The sequence below is a fragment of the Doryrhamphus excisus genome, chromosome 1, assembly GCF_030265055.1.
Source record: "Doryrhamphus excisus isolate RoL2022-K1 chromosome 1, RoL_Dexc_1.0, whole genome shotgun sequence".
Lineage (NCBI taxonomy): Eukaryota > Metazoa > Chordata > Actinopteri > Syngnathiformes > Syngnathidae > Doryrhamphus > Doryrhamphus excisus.
In genome coordinates this window covers 41,258,646-41,278,264 of record NC_080466.1, presented here as the reverse complement: position 1 = coordinate 41,278,264, position 19,619 = coordinate 41,258,646, and the positions used below count along the sequence as shown (strand labels likewise).

At 40.0% G+C, this 19,619-nt stretch overlaps 2 protein-coding genes across 7 annotated transcripts; one reads left to right on the top strand and one right to left on the bottom strand.

The window, feature by feature from the left end:
* Nucleotides 1-203: 203 nt before the first annotated feature.
* sypl2a (synaptophysin-like 2a) lies at nt 204-10,846 on the bottom strand. The gene is made up of 6 exons (XM_058078926.1): nt 10,661-10,846; nt 10,376-10,450; nt 5,181-5,302; nt 3,506-3,701; nt 3,107-3,277; nt 204-2,846 (listed from the first exon to the last, which is right to left on the bottom strand). Exons 1-6 carry the CDS (start codon nt 10,673-10,675, stop codon nt 2,721-2,723), a joined length of 705 nt encoding a protein of 234 aa, XP_057934909.1. The 5' UTR covers nt 10,676-10,846; the 3' UTR covers nt 204-2,720.
* A 338-nt stretch (nt 10,847-11,184) lies between these two features.
* On the top strand, nt 11,185-19,421 carry zc3h11a (zinc finger CCCH-type containing 11A). 6 transcript variants are annotated; one of them, XM_058078912.1, is made up of 19 exons: nt 11,192-11,315; nt 11,686-11,726; nt 12,550-12,623; nt 12,761-12,903; nt 13,289-13,408; nt 13,809-13,932; nt 14,027-14,209; nt 14,283-14,339; nt 14,409-14,531; nt 14,613-14,786; nt 15,590-15,661; nt 15,748-15,840; nt 16,137-16,199; nt 16,427-16,930; nt 16,999-17,063; nt 17,139-17,595; nt 17,683-17,849; nt 18,133-18,299; nt 18,441-19,421. In XM_058078912.1, the coding sequence occupies exons 4-19, from the start codon at nt 12,850-12,852 to the stop codon at nt 18,634-18,636; spliced, it is 2,619 nt and encodes an 872-aa protein (XP_057934895.1). In that variant the 5' UTR covers nt 11,192-11,315; nt 11,686-11,726; nt 12,550-12,623; nt 12,761-12,849; the 3' UTR covers nt 18,637-19,421. The 6 variants fall into 6 exon arrangements, with proteins under 6 accessions (XP_057934899.1, XP_057934897.1, XP_057934898.1 ...); XM_058078913.1 differs by lacking the exon at nt 11,686-11,726 and having other exon boundaries at nt 11,224-11,315; XM_058078916.1 differs by having other exon boundaries at nt 11,185-12,623; nt 16,430-16,930.
* Nucleotides 19,422-19,619: the final 198 nt, after the last annotated feature.

The following is a 19,619-nucleotide window of genomic DNA, read 5'->3' as shown; positions in this document are numbered from 1 at the left end:
AACTATATTGTTTATAATTGCTGATATTACCCTCCTACTTCATTCACTTTGCTCAGGCTTGAAATTGTGCAAGTATGTCATTTTAACCCTCAAATGCAACACACGCCCAAATAAACCAAAATATTTCTATTCTAGATTGACTTCACAGCAGCATTTTGGATTTGGATGATTTGTGGAATGAAAAAAAACTTCCCCCAAAATAATTGGAAGCATGCACATTCAAATTTATTTGTTATTTTGTGACATCAAGAAAGCATTTACCCAAGTGTGCTTACAATGTGATCTATGGCGTGTGTACACCACTTTGCCCTTCTTAATCCTTTTAAGTGCTTAAGCAACAAACATCTTCTTAAACATACAGTAGCTGTGGATCCCGAGTGTAGACTACTCATGAATAAACAAGTGCTGATCCATAGGAGGACATTTTACTTCACTTACAAGCTTGGATTTCAAATGAAATTACACAGTCTGTGATTTTTAATATACTGCATACATTGTTATCTTAGCACTTTTTCCCACGGTGAGGGTTTAGGAGAGTGACACTATTATATTCAATCAAACCTCAAACCAAAGCATCAAAATACAAAAAAGAAAAAAACAGGAGCAAGAGGAAAAAATTTATTGAAAACTACATTTAAACTCAAACAGGATATCAAACATTTGATTATAACTAGAAGATCTTAATATGTCAAAATCTGCATTAAATTCTGCCTTTCAAGTCAGTTTGTGTCAAGACTAAATGATTTGCGTCTATGGACGTGGTCACACATGGAAGCTTGCATTTGGACTATGACTATTTCCTGCTCCTGCTTTGGTTTTTGTATTTTTTACTTTTTCTTGACAACAATCCGCCAGTACAACACCAGAATACTTGTACGTTACACATAACGGTGGCTGATAATAAGCATCCTGCTGTAAGCAAAGTATATACAACGACATCAACAGTCCATGACTCAAACAATAAAAGGTTTCGCTTTACAATAAGGTCCATAAAAATACGGTACTTAATGAGGAACTAATGAGTAGTTGCTGAGGAACTAAGCACATCTATTTAAGAGTTGTAACTGAGGAACGAGTGAGTAGTGGTCAGGGTTAGGTGGGTTGGTTCTACTGTAATTTTGTGTACCTTACTGTAAAGTGTAACCCAATCAAATAAAGCATTTGTATTTAATGAAGTGAAAGAAGCACTGATCCCCACAGACCGGTTAATTGCCCATGAAACACTAATTAAAGAAATACTCCCAATCTCAGGTCATGACATGGACAGAAACATAATTACGATGGAGTAGCCGCTTCATGATGTCAAGGGAGTTGGGAGCACAGTCACCAAGAAAGGCCTTAGCGACACACTGTACTGGACTAGATTGAGATCCTGAAGGATCTGGTATAACACTCAATGTTATACCATTTTTTTAAATTATTATTCTTTTGCTCTGTTAAAATAAAATCTACTATTAAAAAAATCAGCAGGGGATGAAACCATTGCTTCTCACACTGTCGTCAATCATGTCACATTTGTGTCACAGACCCGCACAGGATTAAATTATGCAGGATATATTGCGCCACATTTTACTTGACTTAGCAAAGAGCAATGCGGTGGCACAACAAACCAAATGAATCAATGTGACAGAAATAATGCTCTTCTTTCCAACGAGGAGGCGGAAATACGAACAGACGTCCGATGTTGGCTTTCAAATGAAGATAAAATGGAAAGAGGTAAGCATAAATATGGCTACACACTGAATACTACTGTTAAATGTAAAACTGTTATGTAAAAAAAGAAATACCGTAATCTGCGGTACAAACGACAGCAGACCTCGTTCCTGACGGAAGCAGGTTCATACAGTATGTAAGCGGGGAGGACTTGAATATTTCAACCTGAAGTACAAAAAAATGTAAAAAGTAAAACAAAAAATTGCCCATCAGTTGGATGTCAGGGACGTCTTATCATCATTAGCTGCTCTGAAGCCCCAATTAATTTAAGCAAAAAATCAAGAAGTACACAGCCAAGCCCTGGTTGAGAAAACATCCCATCATAGTCTAGGACCTTGGCAGGAAGCAGGTATACGTAGTAGTAGTCGTCATGTGCTTTCTTCCTGTATGCTGTCTGTAAAAGACAGCAGTCGGCTTTATTCGTTATGTCAATTAGTACATCTGCATAAACAACCGGGAGTGCTTTGTTTGGTTTTGCAATTTTTGAATATATCTTCTGCGCAATATTCATTATTACTGAAAAAAAAACAAAAAACGATTAATACATGCACGCACACTATTTTAGTCACCACATGAAGTATTTGCACCAACTCCAACAACCCACACCACAGGGGTGGAAAACAACTGAACAAAACACCCAAACCCGGTAAAACAACTTCATGTTTTTTTTTTTCCTTACGGGAAACAGTCAAGCAATGCTGAAGCCAAGTGGCCCTGCTGTTTTATCAACACCCAACAGGTTTGAATCCTACATACACACCAATTGTAATTGTACATGGTATGTAAGCTTTTTAGGATAAAAGCTGCATCATGGCTTAAAGACATAAGAAAATAAGGCCTCGTTAGTAAGAATAAAAAAAGCTATGTAGTCAAATGGGAACGATATTAAATTGAAATATTCTTTTTTTTGTAGAACCAGTGTTTGGCATAGTATGTACAGAGACAATATAATAATAATTATTATTATTATTAATATTGTCACTGTTACAGAGACATGCATGAGAAGCTTAAGGCCCCGGGATCCCTCCTTCCTCCACAGTGGCGGGTGGGTTGGGGTCTTTGTGGAAGGACGTCTCCTTGTAGATGAACCAGCAGTTACCCGCCCAAAGGATCAGATTTAAAAAGCCAAAAATCTGTGGAAAAAAAAATACACACTGAGTCACAAGAGCATGGATTTCCTTTCTTAATCACAGTGTGCCTTGCTTTTAGGAATGAATGTTTTTTTTGCCATTACTATTGATGACAATATACGGCAGGGGTACTCAATACTAAGTTCCATAGATTGGATGTTTTCGGTGTTTTAATAGCGGGCTTTCTATCTGCAATATGTGTGTGTATTAGCTGCCTGTTTTAGCTGTTGTTATATCTTTAAAACCAACATAAGTGGACGTACCACCGATGCATTTAGGCGTCCCATGGAAGGAAACTCTCCTGGGTGGCAGTTGGCACAGTTCTCCACCAGGTGTTCGGGGTTGGTGGCCCACTTGACATCAGTCAGGCCTTTGCCCCAGGCTGAAGAGGACACGAGCCACAGGAAGGCGAAGGCAGCGGTTATCACCAAATCCTAGTGGAAAGAAAGCAAAAGCAGAAATTATTTCCTCATCCTTTCTGTGAAAATGTAAGAGGATTTCTACCTGTCTAATTGGGGCCTATATTATAAAACATGGACTTAATATGGAAGCCGCTGGTGAAATCTGGTTGGTCTGTTTGTTCCAAGCACTTTCCTAAGCTTATTCGATTGGGTTTTGATTCTGAACAAATGATTCCCATTGCGTATGCAAACAATACTCACAATGAAAGGGCCGCGGGTGGTCTGGCGATACACACTCTGGTAGCCCAAGTACAGAATCAGCGTGGCGGTGCAGTACAGAAAACCAAAAACACCCACACACACAAAGAACTCTGCCGAGGAGGAGAAGTTGCCCTGTAGGTAGGTCTCATTGAATTTGCCATCGCACGTAGGCATCCCGTAAGGCTGCGCCGCCAACCTGAATGGTATAGGAAAAAGACAAAAGACCAAATGCAGTCAGCCCAGCATTCCGCGGTCATGATTTACGAGCTCATGAAATAAAAGTCCTCACCTGGCTTACTTCTCAGGTTTGTTCCAGGAAAGCAAGGACAGGACATAGAAACATTGACCCAAGTGAGATTTGAAGTTGCTAGCACACAAAATCCTTGAGTGTAAGGATTGACTTGCAACAAACCGGAATACGGGGCTATGATATTATCCTTCTAAGTTAAAAACTAAAGGTGCACGATAATTTTCGGGTTGATATGAGGAAATTATGACATCAGATATAACTAAAAATAAACAAAAAAAGCTGACCAAATCAAGCGCTTCTTTATTCTAGTGCCTGTGACAATAACGGCATGTTATAACGTCTCCTGAGCTCACTTGTACACAAACATTCAGTTTCCGAGTACGACATTTTGCATGCTAGTTGTACCAAATATGAGGTGCAAACATCAAGCACACAAAAAACCTTGTAGCCACCCGAAACGCCAGCGCTGCAGGGTTTGGACTGACTAGTGCAAAAGGTTTGCCAAAGACCTCCGTGGTGTCACACCAGCAGCTCGCAGCGTGTGCCCGAGTACAGTGCACCTTGCCGAGTGCGCAACAGGCGGCTCCCTCTGTCTAGCCCAGGGGTGGGCAAACTTTTTGACTCGCGGGCCGCATTGATATAACAAAATTTCCGGGGGGGGGGGGGGGACTATATATTTTACACGTAACAGTCCACCCGGTATTATGCAATCTGCTTTTATTATTTATTATTTTATATTTATATTTAAACATTTTAAAAATAATAAAATATTATAATAATTAAAATAAAATTAAAATAACAATTATTATATTATTATTATGTAAAATATGCAAATATAACAATATTATTATATATAATTAATATAATAATTAGCATTAATATAATAAATATAATAATCATAATAGTTATACTAATAATATAATAATTATTATTTTAATTTTATTATTATTATGTGCTTGTGTCTCTTTTTTCAGGAGCACTTTGTAAACAACAGACCATGTCAAACAACGAAATTGATACAACCATCAAAAGGTTGGCTCAGGCCATGATGCCAGGTTGTATGTTGAGTTTAAATTAAATACTTTTGAAAGATTGGGCGGGCCGTATTCAAACACTTGGCGGGCCGGATGTGGCCCCCGGGCCGTAGTTTGCCCACCCCTGGTCTAGCCAGTCCCCTGATACAAGCAACGTTATGATATTTGATTAGGACAAATCAAAAGGTACAGTTTGTCAAAGTTGGAGTCCTTCTTACCTCCAGGTGGGAACAAACTATACATTTTAATAGTACATCATTTAAAAATGTATCCGCTATCTGTACTATATCGGTGTTGAGAAACGTCTCGGTTTCGGTTTGAAAATCATGCATCTCTATGAAAATAGTTTGTTTGGCTGTGGCTCATGGGTGTATGTCTTTCAGGTTTCTACCTGAACGGGTATCCAAACGTAGGCTTCACGTCGAGTGATTGCTCGGATCCAGCGCATTTGACTGTGAAGTGAGTTGTCCCAGAGTAACCTCCAGTGGTAGCAAAGGCAAAAATGGTGAAAACCTGAAAGAGAAATGTATGAGGTTGAAATTTCATAATAATAATAATAATAATAATAAAAAGGTGCACAATACTGTGGATGTGGCGTCAGGAAGTGACGAGTTGAGTTTTAGCCGAGTCCGGCCACAACAGTACCTCATGTTATGATGATGATGATGATAATGATTAGTCATTATTGTGCCCAATTGTGAGATAATGCAAAGCTGCATTCATTGTTGGTGACAGTGCTCAAGTCTGGTTCATCTGTTACTAGTGACACCTAGTGGCCAGTGTATTTTAGTTCATTTAGTCATCTTGCTTAATTTAGGCCAGGGGTGGGCAAACTACGGCCCGGGGGCCACATCCGGCCCGCCAAGTGTTTCCAAAGTATTTCATTTAAACTCAACATACAAACTGGCATCATGGCTTGAGCCAACCTTTTGATGGTTTTATCAATTTTGTTATTTGATGTGGTCTGTTGTTTACAAAGTGCTCCTGAAAAAAGGGACACAATAATAATAATAATAATAATAATAATAATATTTTAAATATTTAAATATAAAATATTTAAATATAAAATAAATAATAATAGCAGATTGCATGACACTTTTACAGATACAATAATACCAGGTGGACTGTTATGTGTAAAATATATAGTCTGCCCCCCCCCCCCCCCCCCCCCCCCCCCCCGTTTTGTTAAATCAATGCGGCCCGCGAGTCAAAAAGTTTGCCCACCCCTGATTTAGGCCATGAATACATAAAACATCCTTAATTTTTTTAACTAATAAAAGGCTGCAGACGACCATGAAATAGCAGTAAAGTTTAAAAACCCTGTTAAAGTGAGGGTGCAAAGTGGAGAGAGATGACTATATATACACTTTATTTACATATATATATAGTGTAGGCCTATTGATAGAATGTCAATAATAAATGAATGTATATATTGAACGCATAACATTGCATGCCAGCAAAGTGTCTTATTTCAGGGTAGGAAAAGCTGCAGCTTCGACTATGCTGACAGAGCACAGAAACAGGCAAGCACAATAGATTCCACATAATTTCCTCTAACCTCTGACATTAGCTGTGGAGAAAAATAACTATCCCACACACGGGCAGATACTGTAGCTTGCAACTCTGCCAGCCTTGTCTGAGACTATCAGAGCCGACTGTGTGAACAAAGCAGGTAGTTTTAGTTCTAGTTCACATATGTTTGAACATTTTACAAAAGGTGACTAAAAGCAGTAAAGAATATGACTCAGAATTAAAGTATAGTACAGGATCTTCTGCGATTTGTTCATAATCAATCAATGAATAAAGATGAAAAATTGAATATGTAGCTGAAAAAGGATGCTGCTGGCACCAAGATTCACTGTGGGCATGTTACACATCCACAGATGCAAACATCACTTTTTTGCATTTTGATTTTAATTTGAGCAACAGGTGGCAGTAGTGAGCACTAAAAGGCTGTTGGGGGCAATTTCTCTGCAACTGGACTCTTCTCTGGAGGGCAGGATGATGGTAGCCAAACCAAACAAGTTAAAAATAAAAGAAAAGGATTCCAGGCATTGGAAGAAGGATGTATGTGTGGCAGGGCAACAAGTTTACTCTTCATGTGTGTAAATCTGTCTTGGAATTGACAGTCAATTTGAAACTCTTGCATATTTGTATTTCAGGATGGGTTTTTTTTTTCTTTTAACAGGACTTCCTGTTTTTCTGACCTCATACTTACCTCAACTTGACATGGATGCATAAGTTTGTCCATATCGTACTTGTCTGTTTTTTAAGTGTTTATGACAGCCTCATATAATAATAAAGATCATAGTAATGATATTAAAGCAAACAGAGCCATGTAAACGGAACATACCGAATTCGGGTATCGGGGGGCCTCACTACATTACGGTTCGAACATCACTCCTTCACTTGATCATGTCTAATTAATTAATTATTGCTATTTTGTGGCTGAATATGTAAAAAAAATTGCACAATTAAGTAAATTGTACTTATTCTTGGCCTGAATTAAGCATTTTAAATTAAGCAATAAACAAGACGACTGTACAGTTTTCAGCCTTTGGTCAGTGGGAGTCACAGCTAGTGACAGTGCCAAGGAAAAGCCGGAGATTGAAAACCTTTTCCCGGTGTTTTTAGGAATACTTGGCCTTCCTGGTGAGATATGTAAAGCAGTTTTGTTCAGTAGGGATGGGGAACACGGCAGCAAGTTGGAACTACATTAGTGTTGCATTTCAGCCAATAAGGAAACTATACTAAAACTACAGTAATAATTCACATTCTTACTGTGGCCATATATTATTTTGTTCATTTGAGAATGTTATTTATTGTGGAATTTTTCATTTTAAAAACCATCTGAGCTGCTTATACAGAAGCGAAGCAATTTTATGTTTTGCTACCCAAAACGTGACCTGACAACTGAGACATACTGTGGTGAAGGGGTACTCTTACACCACTACTTCTATACTACTGCCAAGAGGAAATACATGAACGAATAGCCTAAAGTGTGTAGTTGAACAGTGTAGTATTTCACGAGTGTCCAGCTTCGTGTGGATTTTCAGGAATGAGTTTCAACTTTCAAGTATCTCTGGAACTGCCAACGATTTCTCAGCTTTCATCTCAGCCTTGTCTGACCCACCCCGCCGGCACCCCAAATAAACTGTTGTAGCCAGGGCGGGGATTCTCTAGTGCTGAGTACTGTGTCTCACTCGAGCCTCCCTCAATCTGACTGAAGCATTCCGCACAAGCTTTTCTACCCAATATGTCATGGCTGCAAAATTAGTTAGACCACCACCCCCCTTCCCCTACAAAACTGCAGTTACTGGCTTGTATCCATGTTTACAAGTGGGGGCACACAGGCTTGTTTTGACATTCAGAGATTGTGGTCTATAGAAGGAGATTGTAAACTGCAAAAAAGTTTCCTGCTGGTACACACTTTCACTAAAGGCAAGGAATCAAATGAAATGAAAAGTATGAGTACATACGGAAACTGTTCATCTAAGCTATCATTAAGGGCATAAAAGTGTTGCTACCTTTGGTCTTCGGTCTTTACAAGGAAAAAAGCCAACAGTGTGTATTATTGGAGCGGCTCTCAATGCAGCCATCCGAATGGCCATCTCGTAAGTCATCACTATGTTATGCGGTGCTATAAAAGTTAAAAGTAATTTGCTTTCGTGGCCGACCATCTCAACACTACTGTACATGATGTACAGTATAGTCTTCTCTTCTGTTCTGAACCAGACAGTATATTGTATGTGAACATTTCAAATGGATCGAATTTACCTTTCATTCACTATCTCACGTGATTTACAACCCCTTTTACATCTGAATTCTGACCATAGTTGTCGCTCGGTGCTGTGTGGTTAATGATTAGAGAGGTTTGTGTGTTCTTCCGCAGTGACGTGCGGTCTGTGGAGTGGCAGGTGGGGCACAGTATCCTGAATTCTATACGCTTTGCATGATTGTTTTACCTCCTCTGAGGTTTACTGCTCTTTTGTTCGTCACATTTTTGATTTACTTTATATTCAAATTGTTCAGAAGCTGCTCGGTCCACATCATAGAAGTACGAGCAAATAGTAAAATATATATTTGTAACTATATTTACGCCATCAAGGGAAGGTATTTCATTTTTTAGATTTTATTTAATAGGCCGATATATCAGTTATTTGATTTTTTAAGTTCCCTTACATTGAAATTGCCCTAATATTAACCGACTAAAACTTAAGTAATCAATTAAAATGGAAGATTTGTTAATTATAGGTAAAAATGGATATGATGCAATAGAATAATGCTGCATAGAATTAATAGGCTGAAGGAAAACTGCACTTTTTGGTGAGTTTTGCCCATCATCTTCAGAACGCTCCTTATGTGAGACATGAACACACACGCTCTAAATATTGAAAACCCGCTAGCACCTCTTTAGCTGGTTTTATATCTTTACAATGTGTACACGTGTTCATGTCTCACTTATGGACTGTGGAAGATTGGTAAAAGTCCCCCCCCCCCCAAAAAGTGCAGTTTTTCTTTTTTTTTACAAATAAAATGAATACAGTACAATAATAGCAGTGTGCAAATATAATGGAAAGATTATGTTTTGTGTAATAAAAATTCTAAAAAGCAGGTGGCTGTGCTGCAAGCCAACACCCTTCACTGGGCAGTGCAGCAAAGACATACTGTAGCACTGCCATCTGCATCAGAAATATAATACACTTCCAATATTAGCAAGGCCAGGCCATTCCTCAAGCCATAAGCCTTAAAAAAATATATATATATTTATGAATTTTTAATCTACAGATTACTCGTTCCGGTTCCTGCTGTGAATTCACTATTAGGCACCGTGGCTGAGAAGTGCACACCATGCACACTCGCTCTTCCAGAGTAGAACCATTTCAACGGCATGCACTGATACTGGCCTGCATTCCTGCCAAGCTGAGCTTTGGTACGATCCCTGTCTGGTTTGTGTGATTTATTTTTTTCCACTTTTGTTAATGTATTCGCTGAAATGTCACTTCCTGTGTGGACAGACTGAAAAGAGTTCAGCATTGCATCATATTGTAATTGATGCGCAGCATTGGAACAATGAATTGAACAATGTGATTGTGATTGGGCTCCACATTACACGTGGGTCTTATGCACAGCTGATAACAGGACGACGAGATTATCGGTAATAGATATAAGGGAAGGTATATAGGATTAAATGAGCTCTACTTCTTCGTAAAGACACGTTCCATCCATCCAATTTCCTATGCCGTTTGTCCTCACTGGTTTCGTGGTGGGGTATGCTGGAGCCTATCCCACCTGAGTTGCCAATTAATTAAGGAATCTGGAGTACACGGAGAAACACTAACAGAGATTCGAACCCAGGTCGGAGATTCTGGTGTTACTATTTAGAGCATGTCCTAGTAACCAGCAACACATTTATGTCAACTATTTGACTGCAGTTGGCGTAGCTCCAAGTAACCTATAATGGCTTGGCTGCCATTTTGCAAGTCTTTTGTACTCTTACTCAAAGTAACACTGAAAAATACAAATAACTCTTAACATTAAAAATATTTCAATATCCAAGATAGACAATGTTGATATTTGACATACCCATTCTAGCACACGAATGAATCCAAGTGGTTCTTTCAGAGGTCCCAGGTCCAGAGTAAATCCAGACGCCATAGTCTGAGGACAATTGACAACTTGTGACAATGACAAATGACATTATATTTAAAATCATATTTTTACTGCGCTCTGCAAATAACATTAGAATAACTACTTTACCTGCGTGTTCCTTATGAGCTAGCTGGCCCTGCCCTTGCTAGCCAAATCTTCCTAGTAACATGCTAACCTTTGACAGCTAACCTCATGGAGGTAAACAGCAAACACACCTACCTGAACAGTGTCCATTGAGACGTAAACCGATGGAAAGTTTCTATGCTACAGTGGTCGGCTTGAAGCAGTTATTGATAGTTTTGAACAACAACTGCATGCAATTTACCAGCGCCTGCAAACTTACAGGAAACTACAGCGAAAGGCACTAAAGCCAGCTGATAACTGAAACGGCTGCAGCAGCTGTCAGAAGCCGGATACTGGAACATACACGATATCCGGTTTACACTTTTCAAAATAAAATAAACCAATAATCAAGTTGAATAAAGTAGCCGTAAACGATAATTTAACTAAATTGTGTACCTAAATCTACACATCAAATAATTGCAAAACCAGGGCTTAGTTTATTTCAACAATAACTTTACTGTCAACATTAAATGGAAAACATCCATTATTTCACAAGTCAGCATCATTCTATGTTTTTCCTGTGAATAAATTATACGTGTATGAATTACTGCGGCTATATATCTCAGCGTCAGCGTGTCTGCTCTTCCGGACCACAGGGGCATTTTCCGTTTATGAAATTTTAACATAAAGTTTTGTTAAATAGAAAAAAACAGCAAAACACGACAGCCGCCATTTTGCCTAAACCAGACCGCGGCCACAACGGACTGTACCACACTTAACCCAAAACCCTTTTTTCTCTTACAAGAATCTGGTAATTCACGCTATTTCTACCTATTATGTTTGATAGTTTTACGTGATTATGCCATATACTGGATGTGGGTGCTGTGGTTTTTAGTAAATATAAGCAAAGTAAAGGTGGTGAGAAATTGTGTAAGTACTAGGCCTCTGTTTTCCGAGCACCGACAAAAATGGTTTATGCCTCCTAACCTTTACATTTCTTCTTTAATATTCTTTGTTATGTTGGTTATATACAATAGTGGCGACCAAGAAATAATTTAAGAAAGTATTTGTTGACTTGGTTATCCCTTATATAACCTTCGAGTATAGTGGTGACTTTTAAACGGCGCCTCAAGGTTCGTTTATGTGTTTTTTTGTTTTGGTTTTTTATTGCAACATACAAGTCGCCATTAAAGTCTGCGTCTGGAACTAACCGAACAAGTAGGTAAGAATCGCCCTTTGTCACTTGCCGTGGCTTCCCGTCTCTGAAACCGCTCTGTGTTACGTAAATGTGAATTTGACGGGTCATCACTGAAGCTACCCCAAACTACTAATCAGTATTGAATGTGAATTGTTTTGCATGTTAACATAGTATGCATTTGTATACTTTATTTCAATGTTGAAGCTAAACTCTTTTTTCAGTGTACTTGTATAGCTATATTTGGGGTTACTCTCATTAAAGGTGTAATTATGTCTTGATGATATATTAATTGAAGTGTGGGGGCGTAACAGAAATTGATGTTTTCATGATGTTGTGCCTTATATGTATTATGATGAATTTGTCCAATAACGACCCCTTTCAGTCCCACGGGGAGTGTTTTTTTATTGATTTTTGTAGGTTTAAATCCATCCTCTGGCCCTTTGCTGGGATCCCTGGATACGGCTAGCATACCTGTCTTTCAGAATACATGGGCAGAAGACATGATTTTCCAGTCAGCTTTGGGTGTGAACAGCTGTAAATACCCGGCCATTTTCCCTCAATCATCAAAGTATCCAAATTTCAACCTGACCGAAGAAGAGCTGTTTTTTTCCCCACCCATGAGTCTACACTTGTGCCCTTTTTGCAACCTGAGTTTTAACATTTTTTTCCACTCCCAAACTACAACTGCCACCTTTGCTTAAAGTTATGCCAATCAAAAAAAAATGTAAATAAAGAAAAAGGACTTGAATCCACCGTCAGTAATGTTAAGCAGTCTGGCAGAGATAAGTGCTCTGGGCGACCCACACTCCCATTTCCCTCTTATCTCATGGATCAAGTCTTCCTCCAGGACTTCATACTGAAACAAGGACACCCCATCAACCTGCAAAAGGCGAAGAAAGTGTATACCTGTAGCGACCTCAGGTAATGAAAATAGCTTTTAATTCATTTACTTTGCATAGTCTTATGGGCAGATACATTCTGTCAACAGTTTTCTGCAATGTATTTCTTACTTTAAATATGACCAATACCGTACAATTAACATCTCTTTGTGTTTGAAGGGTGTTCTGTTGGCCAGGAAGACAACCAGGGGCTGGGTCCTACTGTCGTAATCTAATTGACACCAATAAGGACTCGTACCAGCCTCGCTATGACTAACCATGGAGATGACTGCTACTTCTTCTACTATTCTACCTGCACTAAAGTAAGCAATGTTTGTATATGAAGCACACCAATGAACTCAGAATGGAACTCAAATGCCGCAAGGGCTCGAGACTGCTGCTAGCTAGCGACCTCACCAGTTAGCCTGGAATTTCATTAATTCTAAACTTAAACGAAAATCGTAACACATCCACACAGTATGGAGGAGAACTGATACTCTTTGAAAGCATTTTCAAGTTCGGATAAAATATCGTCTCATCTCGTTCTTTTGAATACACCATCACGTATCACCTCGTCTTGTGAGCTGAATGTATCGTGACGAATCGGTGATCGACCGTTGAAACACTACTTGTTTGAAGTCAGATTCTGACATTCGTAGTGTGTAAACATTGAGAAAATGAATATTGTTTTTGCTTTTATTGCTGCAGGGAGACAGCTGCCCTTTCAGGCACTGTGAAGCAGCGATGGGCAATGAAACTGTCTGCAATCTCTGGCAGGAGGGACGTTGCTTCCGAAACGTCTGCAAATTTCGTCATATGGAGATCACAGTAAGAAGCATTTTAAAACAAACACATCTTTGCCCAGTCTAATCTATTTTTGTTTTGAATCACCATTATTAAATTCATGCTTGCGGTCATATTCATATAAATAAAGCAATTTACAGTGTTATATACTCGCATATATTTCTGAACTATAATTAGTCATTCATTATGTAAGGATAAAAAGTCACAAATGTTTGCTTTTTCTAACTTTATTCTCTTAATATTTCTGCAGATTTTTCACTATTTGCCATTTTAGTTTTCTTGTTAAATGATCATTTTAGAACGTGTTGCAGGCCAATTAAAACAAAACAAAGCATGGGCCGTATTTTGGACAGCCCTGAACTTGACTTAATGTGCAGTAATCATGTATGACGTTACCTTTGTTTCATCTCTTTCATCAAAACAGAAAAACCGCAAGGAAATACCATGTTATTGGGAGAAGCATCCCGCCGGCTGTCAGAAACCACACTGTGCCTTTTTCCATGAAAAGCCACGCCATGTTTTTGGCGTAGTTATCCCACCTGACCTAAGTGAGTGGATACACAGAATTTCAGAGCATTTTCCACTGCACCCGTGTTAAGTCACCTAAAATGATGATATTAATTATTAATACCATGATCAAAGGTCACAGTGAGAATGAGGAGCAACCGCACGAAGAGCCGCCCCCACTGCCGGCCACACCTCTCCCCACTGCTCCTAACCTCCAGCTGAGAGGAGTCATGAAAACAGAAAGCCAAGAACCAGTACCAAGCCCTACTCATCCGCCGGTGGTGATCAATCCCGCAGATGATGACGAGGACGAGGATGGTGAGTATTAGATTGTAATTTGTGCCAACTACGATTTAGCATTTACCATTTCGATGTGTCACGATGTTTACAGACCAGTTCTCAGAGGAGGGAGATGGTGTCCCATCCCCGAGGAAGCGACCCAAGTCTGGTAAGTTTTGAGCTCGAGACAAAAACTGTAACTCTCGGACAAACACTCAAATACTCTGGCGTTTCTTAGCAGATGATTCGCACAAATTTGGAGTGAGCACCTTGGAGGAGATCCGGCTGAGAAGGGCCCTCAAAGCGAGCATGAATCGAGCCGCTGTTCCCGTTAAGAGTGCCAATATTTCAGTCAATTCTGGTAAGTTTAGAGCTCGAGACAAAAAAGCATAACTCTGGGATCTTTCTGGAATGACTGTGACATGAAAGTGGCGTTTCTCAGCAGATGATCCTCACAACTTTGGAGTGAGCACCTTGGAGGAGATCCGGCTGAGAAGGGAACTAAAAGCGAGCATGAATCGAGTTGCTGTTCCCGCTGAGAGTGCTGATATTTCTGTCAATGGCGAGAAAGAAAACACCCAGGCTTTCCGGACCACTTTCAACACGTCAGATGACGGTAAAAATAAGAACAATTATTTTCATGTTATTTTTAAAACTAATAATACAGTTTGTAGCAGTTGACAATGTTAATAAATGGAATATTTGTTATAGAAAACCTGTTTATGACTTTCTAAATGTGTTTTTTAAAGTTACTAGAACCTCGTAGACATGAAATGACCTACCTAATATATATACCTACTATACCTATAGTCACCTTTATACTCCTTTTATCCGTTGTTTACATCACATTGAGCAACTCTTAAACTGCAGGGAATTTACAGGATTCTGCAAATGTATTTGGTCTAAACGCAAGAAGCCAAAAACCACTTCCACACAAAATGGGAGGATAGCTTTATTTCACTTTATCATGTCAGACAAGCCGTGGCTGAATTCATGCAGGGTTAATGTATAGTATAGTCTACCGTGAGACTGGGTATTAATTAATTTTTGAAAAAACATGATACAGTAAGAAAGCTGTAGTCGAACCACGATATTGCAAGGGATGACAGCATGTACATACTGTATGCACTCAACACAAATACAAATGCTCATGTCTTTCATGAGGTGACATAGGCCCATTTCTGTCATATCATTGGCCTTTTATTGTGGCCAGTGTAAGGCACACCCTTGTAATACTCGTGCTGTCTAATGCTGAGAATGACGAGGGAAGTTAATTTGTCCATAATTGTAGAACTGACATATCATGAATAGTCATCCACACATAAAATGTATGAAAAGAGTATTACTTGCTTCATATCAAGTTTCTCTTGCTAAGCTAGCCCAGAAATGAAAGTCACGATTACATCTTCTCCATCTCAGCCAAGCTTGTGTTTGAAGAAACCCTGAGACCAAGAGGCAATGTGGCTAACAGGCTTGGGAGACTGAGGCCCTGTAAGTATTGTATTTTTTTTATCTTGACAACATAGCAACTCGATGATGGTGCTCGTGCACAATCTCATGACTTGTCCCATGCCAAGGTGTGAAAAGTGGAGGTCCTCTGAAATCCAGCCTAGCGATGCGTCTGGGTCGATTTGTGAATGAGGAGGGGGCACACGTACCCTCACTGAAAGGTAACTTTTTTTTTTTTTTAAACCAGACTTTGCTCATAATATATTCACTACATTTTGGGCATGGGACACAGGCGAGTGTTGAAAGGCGGAAAACACCCACTGATTCAAAGGTACACTACTGATGTGTACTAAAATCGACATCCTTCCAATGGCCGAGATGAAATTTCCCACGCCACTCTGAACATCCATGTATCATGTAACTGCCATCTATTGGCACAAAGGACCTTTTCCATCAAGTCCTGTGTATTTAGCTTAAATTATGCATCCTTTTAATTGACTCACGTTTGCGTCACCAGCTATGCGGTCGATTAAGGAAAGACTCACCTTACCTGCTGGTCCTGCTGCGGTCAATCAAGCAGGTAAAAAGCTGTTCTTGTGTTTGTTTTTTGCTGTGCTTCTTTCCACAGAGTTTTCATATGTTTTAGTTGCAGAAAGACATTTTCGTTCAATTTCTACATTGTGCTATAGGCCAAAAAAAAAGCCAGCTGCGGACCGCAAATGGCCCCTGCGACGTAGTTTGGACATTGCTGTCCAGTGTGTTTTGTGCTAGTTATATTTATGTTTTCTATGTATGCTACTTTCTCAGCAGATCAGAGCAGCACAGACTCAGAGAGCAAAACTCAGCAGATTTGTATCAAAACTCTGGAAGAGATAAGACTGGAAAAGGCCGCAAAGTCTCAGAGCAAGAAGGATTGTCCTCCTGTAAACGCAGAAAAGACCGTAACCAAGACGGTCCCCAACCAATCCTCCAAGGCTGCAAAAAGAACGATTTTTATCAAAGAACACTCCATCGATGACGGCAAAAACCTTTCTGACGTCCTCCACTCTAAGAAAAGAAAAGGGGACCAGCAGAACCCCAATATAAAGAAGTTCAAGCAAGCAGCTGAGAAGGCCCCGGGTAAATATCAGGAAGAGTCGGAAGCAGCGGAGCCCGTCTCCAGTGCCACAAAAACAGGACAGATTAGGGTGAAGACCCTGGAGGAGATTCGCAGGGAGAAGGCAGCCCGACTTCAAGAAGATCAAGTTAAGGGTTCCGATACGGAGGAGAAGAAGCCGGGTTTGCTGCAGAACAACAAAACGGCTACTCAGAGTAAGATCTTCCTTCTTTTATACACGGAATGAGCGTTTATGTATCTCAATGTATCATCTTTTCTGCAGGTGAATTGAAGGCAGACAAGAGTGTTGATGTGAATAAACCAAGCAAAGTCCAAGTTGCCTCAGAGGTACGACCCACGACTGGCCGCCTCTCATTTGCACTTTGCCTTTTTAATTGCAGCTTTTTGAATTTCCCTTTCTAGACCGTCTCCAAGAATAACGTCAAGGTTAAAACATTTGAGGAGATTATGCGGGAAAAACATCTCCGCAAGCAGGAAATGGCAGAACAGGCTTCCGCCACCCAGCAGGTCAACAACGCTCCTCCCCCTGAAACGGAGCCTTCACCTTCACCCAAACCATCAGCGGGTACCTTAAAGAGGAAGATCCTCACCAAAGTCTGTCATTCACCGCCACGGACGTCCCCTCTTGATGCCAGCGACGTCCCACCCACCCAGAATGTCCACCATGTTCGCAAGCTGAAAACTATCAAATCCAAGTCTTTTCTTAACACAGCTGTTCCGATAAGTACCCCAACCCCTCAGGAAGACACTTCCTCACCAAGTCATAGCACTTCCAGCAATGTCCAAGAGAAAAACACAACTTCACCTTCCTCTGCAAAGCAGTTGACACCTGATAAAACACCCACCACAGACAACAAGGGTACTTTTATTTTTTTTAATTTTTTGCTGGTTTTAAGTACTCTGACAAGTTTCATTGTGTATCAATAAGATGTCACTCGTTTTCCAGTGAGGCCTAAACTGAACGTGAAGCCGTCTGTCATGAAACCCGCCCTGCAAGTGCACGCAGGCAAGAAGCGGAAGGGAGCAGAGCGGTCCGCTGTAGCTGCAGTTAAGCCTCTCAACACTGCCTCCATAGCGCCGGATCAAGCGCCGCAGCAGACGGCAACTTTACAGGTAAACTGTACCGCTTAAAACGGCCATAAATTTGCTCATTTTCCCCACCCTTTGTATTGACTTGTGCTTTCCTATAGAGCAGATACACACTTTTTAGATTTTGCGGAATATGCACCTATGTATTCCAGCTGTATTTCCTGCGCTGGGGAGTCTTCAGTCTTCTTCGGGGAATTCAGCTTACAAATCTGAAAGACGACTAAATTTGCAATGGACTAGTAAAAAATTATGGTTTCGTTTTTAATCAACTTTACGTATTAAGAAAGACTTTTTTTTTGCATTCAAGGTGTTGTCAAACTCCAGCGAAGAAGCGAAGCTGAGATCTCCAGTCTCCTGTTGTCCCAGCACGTTGCAGTCCAGCTCCAGTGAGGCTCTCCAGAGCATTCCTGTTGCTAAACACAGTCCAAGACAAGAACCGAAGCCGTCTACCACGGAGAGTCCAGCTCTTCAAAGGTACTAATTCATTTAGATTAGATGAAAACCTTTCTATTTGGACCAATACCAGCAATCATACTTTTGTTGTCTCAATTAATAAATGTATTATTTTTTGGGGGGGAATATGCATGGAATCCTAATAAGCATCTCTACGTTTAGCTCCGTGCTGAAGACCACACCTCAAAGTAAATCACGTCGCCAGAGTGTGGTGGGTTCACGCTACTCCACCTCAGCCGCAGACGACTTTGAGGAGCTGATCAACGAATTCACCGACGATCACCTGGAAGGAGACATGGACCCCGGCATCGGAGAGGAAGATCTGCTGCAGGAACTGTCAGACATGATTGACAGCTGAGGGCCTCTTTTGGTTTTAAGTCAATACCCTATACCTCAGGGGTGTCCAAAGTGCGGCCTGCAGCTTGTTTTTTTTTTTTTTTTTATATTGGCTCTCAGAATATTGTGAAAATAAAATCCAGTGGTTATTAAGATATATGTTATTAGATATGACACTGATTGGCATTGTTGCCTGTGACAAAGCTAAGATGTGGCTGTTTTGTTCAGATAGCTAAGCATATTTGACATACATCAGATTGCTTTTAGTGTCTTTAAAAACAATGTTTCCAAAAGAAAGTTTTTATATTTCCTGCCATCTTAAAGTTCTTTGTTTTTTTTTTGTTCCTGGTGATAAGGAGCCTTTTGTCTTGCTCATAGGAACATTTTCTCAGGGCCGTGTCAACAACTGTTAAATGTTGGACAAACGAGACGAACACGAACAGAAAGAAAAGAAGCTTGTGTACTGTGTATGCATTGAGAAAAGTAGCAGGGAATGCTACACTTAACTTCTACTTTTGCTTTTCTTTTCAAATGTGATATTAACCCTTAACTGTTCTGATCATGTTAAAATCCCAGCAGTTTAAATTTAGAGCGCAAGATGTTTTCATGAGCAGTAGTTTTATTCAGTGGGTTTCGTTTAAAACCACTCGGATGCATTCATGACAAATATTTCAACACTGCAGTCCTCCCTTTTTTTTTTTTTTGCTTAAGTATGATGTACTGTATTGTCTTATGTTTTGACACTTTTCCACAAGCTCACTGTTCAAAGTGACCAAAGGAATGTAAATAAAGATGATTTTACATGTCTGCAATGGTACAATGTATATTATGCATTCGCTCTGTCAGGAGTGACTCGAGTACCCGATTCACTTCAGTGAGTGATTCGTAAGAACTCGAGTCAGTAAAAGGAGTCGCCTTTCCCCGTCAGTCGGCGGGTTGTGTAAGTAAACTCAACAAAAACAGAAACACAACACTCGTCTTTTTGCTCACACTTGCAATCAGCAA